The 5189-nt window shown below is 37.6% G+C and overlaps 1 protein-coding gene across 1 annotated transcript in view; it reads right to left on the reverse strand.

Moving 5' to 3' along the window:
- Positions 1–5189, reverse strand: part of LOC107740283 (TOX high mobility group box family member 2-like) — a 44298-nt gene continuing 39109 nt past the window's right edge. The window contains exons 3-6 of the mRNA XM_016552663.1: positions 4758–4837; positions 4375–4687; positions 2322–2458; positions 1–1113 (exon numbers count right to left, since the gene is read on the reverse strand). Of these exons, the coding sequence (XP_016408149.1) occupies positions 1071–1113; positions 2322–2458; positions 4375–4687; positions 4758–4837 (573 nt within the window). The 3' untranslated portion in view covers positions 1–1070. The remainder of the gene's footprint in view (positions 1114–2321; positions 2459–4374; positions 4688–4757; positions 4838–5189) is intronic.

Below are 5189 nucleotides of genomic sequence, written 5' to 3' on the forward strand. Positions count from 1 at the left end.
TACATTTTTTATTTTGTATTCAGTGGTGGAAACAGACTTCCATACAGTCGTGCTTCAAAATCAGAAATGAGGCTCTGATGAATCGGGGAGCATAAATGGAGAGCCAGGTCATGCAGTCTGTCATGGTTTTTGCCATAGATCTTTTTTTGGGAAATCACACCAGTGAGCACAGATTTTAATGCAAGATTGTGTACGTTTGGAAACACTCTTCTGATATCACCTGCACAGGCTGTTCAGTTACACAACGCACAAATACACTCACACACGCTCATTCATACCGGCACGCATTCACAAAATACCATTTAAAATACAAATCAATGAATTATAAGTCATATTAAAGAAGAAAAAATATCTGGACTTCATCTTCCCTATTTGACCCCCAAAAAAGTGATATTTACAATCACACTGTGACAGATCAACAAAGACCTACACGGGTCTTTAAAATTACAAAAAGAAGTTGTATTTATCAATTTTCCCATTTGCGTATTTCTTTTTTCTTGACTATTTTTTTGCCTAAAATTCAAAGAGCATTAGTTGAACAGCAACGTATCGCCCTCAGAAGAGTATTTTCTCTAAAGTAAAGGACCTGTTGGCCAAAAGAAGCGCTATGTAGCAAGCAGGAAATAAATAAAAGTACAACAGCAAAACAAAAAAATTCTAATAAAATAAAAATGAGACCAGAGGGAAGGTAACTGAGAAACTACGAGGAGAGTTTTCCTCTGTTTTAGTTAAAGCTCATTTGCCCTGAGGGCCAGTTTAATGGTAGTTTGCTTTATTTTTATTTTTTTCCTTTTCGTTTTTGTTATATACATCTTTTTTTGTCGTTTTCTTTTAAATTTATTCAGAGACGGGGTGAGTGCTCTCTGAGGTCTCTGGCGGAGAGGCCTGTACATTTTTTAAGTGCTTGGCAAAAATGAAAGGATCACTAGTAGTCTTCACACACACATCCTTCTAAAAACGAATGAAAAATGACACTGAGGGAAACTGATGATGTCTGGGAAGGGTGGAGAGGTGCGGGGGACTCCCTGGTGTTGTTTCATCTTTTCTCTTTCCGTTCTCCTTGTTTTGCTTCAAGTGAGGTAGAGTGGCTTATCCCTGCCTATCATACTGCCACTGCGAAGCAATGAGAAACAAATGAGCGTCAGGAAAACGTTAATGTCTTGCTTTTTAAAAAAACTCCAAAAGTTCTCTTGAGAGAATTTTCAGCCAAAAATGACAATTGTGTCATTATTGACTCACCCTCATGTCACTCCACACCAAAATTCAAACCAATCCATCGAACAAAAATAAAGATATTGGCCAAAATGTCTGAGCAACCAAAAAAAGCCTCAACATCGTAACATCAATCCTAGGGCTGTGATGAAGAAAACGCATACGGAATTGCAGAATCCAGTCATAAAAATGGAATTTACTGTAAAACACGGAATGTCACGGAATTTTTCAAATTTTGGATGAATAAATCAAAATAGGGTCAGTACATTTAAATCACGACATTGACTTGTATTATTGAATTATTGAGATTTTTTTTGTAAAAACTGAATAAATTAAGTTAGTTGTATGAATTAGAAATGCTTTTTGATTATTAATTAACCATTAAAATGGAATCCAGAAAAAAAAAAAACAGAAAACACAGAATTTGTAAAAAAAAAAAAAACGGAATTTGAGAGAAAAATAAAAAATAATTCACAGGGCCCTAAAAATGTACTTTTTGGTAAACTTTTAATAAATTGATGTAAAATTGTATTGATTTAACCATTAAACGGAGCCCAGAAAAATTAAAACCGAAAAAAAAAAATGTAATCCAGAAAAATTACAATGGATAGAAAATGGAAATAAAATGGAATTTGAGAAAAACGTAAAAAGGATTACAGTAATCCATAACACCTGTGCACTGTATTCACTCAAAGTTTTCTTCAGATCTATCATATGACTTTAGAACACTGAAAAAACTGCTCATGAGTCATATGGACTGCAGTCATGAAACTTAAGATGTTTTTTGTCAATACTTTAGAGCAGTGTGAACATTCGGCTAAATATCTACTTTTGTGTTCGACATAAGAAAGAAAGTCATACAGGTTTGGAATGACATGAGGTTGAATAAATAATGACAGAATTTTCATTTTTGTGTGTACTAGTCTTTTAACTTTGTTATTGTATGTGTTTTTTTTGCATTGCATTGTTGTATTACACAATAAATAATTCATGCCGCACTGCTGTGAAACCACACATGCTGCTTGCACACGCTCAACGAGTCCCCTGATACTATGACACACGTCTCGTGGGACAAGCGCAGTTAGCATCGTAACAAACACACTGTTTACCTGCAGTGGTTTCCGCCGCATTCCCGGTTGCAGTACTCGCTGTCCCAGTCGGGGTTCTGGCCCGCTGGGTTCGGAGCCCCTGGAGACTGAGACCCCCCCACGCTCTTCTGATACTCGGACTGTAAGTGAGAGAATCCCTGGGAGAGAGAGAACACGCATACAGTATATTATTAGCATTTTTAGGCCAGAAACATATGCAAGTATGCAAACATGAATGCTTGGCCAATGCAATGCAAGTGTGAGGCCCTGATTTACATACTTAACATACAAAACTGTAATTTTAAATAAATTCTGAAAATGTAAAGCATGCTATTTAAACATTTAAAATGCATTCTAAGAATTAAACCTATAATTTATTTCTCACTTCTCATTTTCTCACAGCTGATAAAATGTTCTCTTTTATTGCTTCACTGCAGGGAGGTGCTAAACGCTGATGGTGCTTTGGAAAATCAGACCTTTTCACTTCACACGGCGTCTTTTGACAAAGACAACACCTTCAAAACAACACATCCTCCACCCCAGTTCTCACTTCATCTCATTTCACCTCACACTGCAACCGCACGCTTAAGATGACCTGTCCTTTTCCAACTTAATTTGGTAACACTTTCCCAACAAGATTATTTCCTGCTAAAACTTTGATCACCACTATTACTGTCTTAAACAAAAACCAGGGGATAAATACTGTGTGTTTCATTGGTTTTCCACATAAAAATAATTTTTTAATTGACGAAAATTACACTTTAGATCATGGCAAGTTTGGAATGGAATACTACCATACTGTTCACTGCACACTGCAAATATACACTGCATGCTATTTTTTTTCTCCAAAATAGTCATTTCAATTGTAGCATCGATAAATGTTACTATGGCCATGTTTGGAATATATGTTATATTGTATAATAATAATAAAAAAAAAAAACTATTAAGAGCGGTATGCAATGATAAACATTTCTAAAGTTATATTCACTGCATACTGTGCATTACATACTACAATCTTTTTTTCCATCTATGCAACAATAAATGTCCCCCCCCCCCCAAAATAGTAAACTGTAGCATTGATAAATGTTAATATGGTCATGTTTGGAATGGAATGGAATTTGTTATGTATTGTATAAATAAAAAAAAATACTATAAAGGGCAGTATGCAATTATAAACATTTCTAGAATTATATTCACTGCATACTGTGCATTACATAATATATATTTTTTTGCACTAGGCAACAATAAACTTTTCTAGGGCTGTTTACAATTAAACACTGTAGTACTGTTTATTGCATACATAGAGTTTGCATTGTATACTTCTTATTATTTAAAAAAAGTAGTATGTGACACACTATGCAACAATAACAGTAAAGTGCCAGACAGTAGTATGAAACCTCATGTTTAAATGAGCAAATGACGTCCAGTTATCATTTCTGGAAAAAACATGTCATTTGCCTTTAGAAAACCAAATGAACGCTGGAAATGGAAGGTCAAGTTGAGCGCATTGCATTATAGGATACAGTTGTACAGTTGCACATTGTTGTACAGTTGTACACAAAGCAGTCATAAGTCGCTGGGGTATATTTGTAGCAATAGCCAACAATACATTGTATGGGTCAAAATGATACATTTTTCTTTTATGCCAAAAATCATTAGGATATTAAGTAAAGATCATGTTCCGTGAAGATATTTAGTAAATTTCCTACCGAAAATATATCAAAACTTAATTTTGGATTAGTAATATGCATTGCTAAGGACTTCATTTGGACAAGTTTAAAGGTGATTTTCCCAATATTTAGATTTTTTGCACCCTCAGATTCCAGATTTTCAAATAGTTGTATCTCGGTCAATTATTGTCCTGTCCTAACAAACCATACATCAATGGAAAGCTTAATCATTCAGCTTATTCATGTATAAATCTCAATGTCAAAAAATGGACCCTTATGACTGATTTTGTGGTCCAGGTCACATTTTAGCAAATTTCTATGCACAGTATTCAATGGCAGTGTGCCGTTCCAGTCGCACCCCATAAACACAAGCACGTGCGGTGTTTCGCAGCATGCACACTAACCTGCTGTCCTGGGGGTGGGGAGTGCAGCGGAGCCTGGAGGCCCATCTGGTGAGAGATGATTGGCTGCGACTGGACTTGCTGCATGCGGATTGGCTGGTTGAGGAGGGAGCCCTGGTGCAGAGAGAGCTGCTGGTGGAGGGGAGGGCTGATCTGGAAGGACGCTGGGGGGGAGGCACTGAGCGCGGGCAGCATGGCAGAACGGGGCAGGCCGTGTCTGGGAGCCCCCACCGCGTAGCTCTGGAGGTCCGAGAGGGGGAAGGGGCTGGGGCCCAGGTACGGGGAGGACGTGTCTGGGAGCCCCCGCTGCATAGCTCTGGAGGTCCGAGAGAGGGAAGGGGCTGGGGCCCAGGTACGGGGAGGAGGGCTGGGGCGGGACGCTGTACAGGGGGGCGTTGGGGGGCATCATGTGTGACGATGCCTGACTAGACTGGGCGCTTTTGCTCTCCACTGGGTCACTGTAGGTCTGACAGAGAGGAAGACAGAGAACGTACACATCATATTTATGCTAGTGCAGGGCAATGATTAATAGCAATTAATTACATCCAAAATAAAAGTTTTTGTTGATTTACATTTAGTCATTTAGCAGATGCTTTTATCCAAACGACTTACAAATGAGCACAATGGAAGCAATCAAAATCAACAAAAGAGCAATGATATGCAAGTGATATAACAAGTCTCAGTTAGCCTAACGCAGTACACATAGCAAGGTTTTTTTATTTTTTTATTTTTTATTATATAATAAATAAAAAAGAAAACAGATAGAATAGAAAAAGAATAGAGCAAGCTAGTGTTAGAGGCCTTTTTTGCTTTTGTTA

Source organism: Sinocyclocheilus rhinocerous, unplaced genomic scaffold (genome assembly GCF_001515625.1).
Source record: "Sinocyclocheilus rhinocerous isolate Xijiao unplaced genomic scaffold, SAMN03320098_v1.1 scaffold795, whole genome shotgun sequence".
NCBI classification, from domain to species: Eukaryota; Metazoa; Chordata; class Actinopteri; order Cypriniformes; family Cyprinidae; genus Sinocyclocheilus; species Sinocyclocheilus rhinocerous.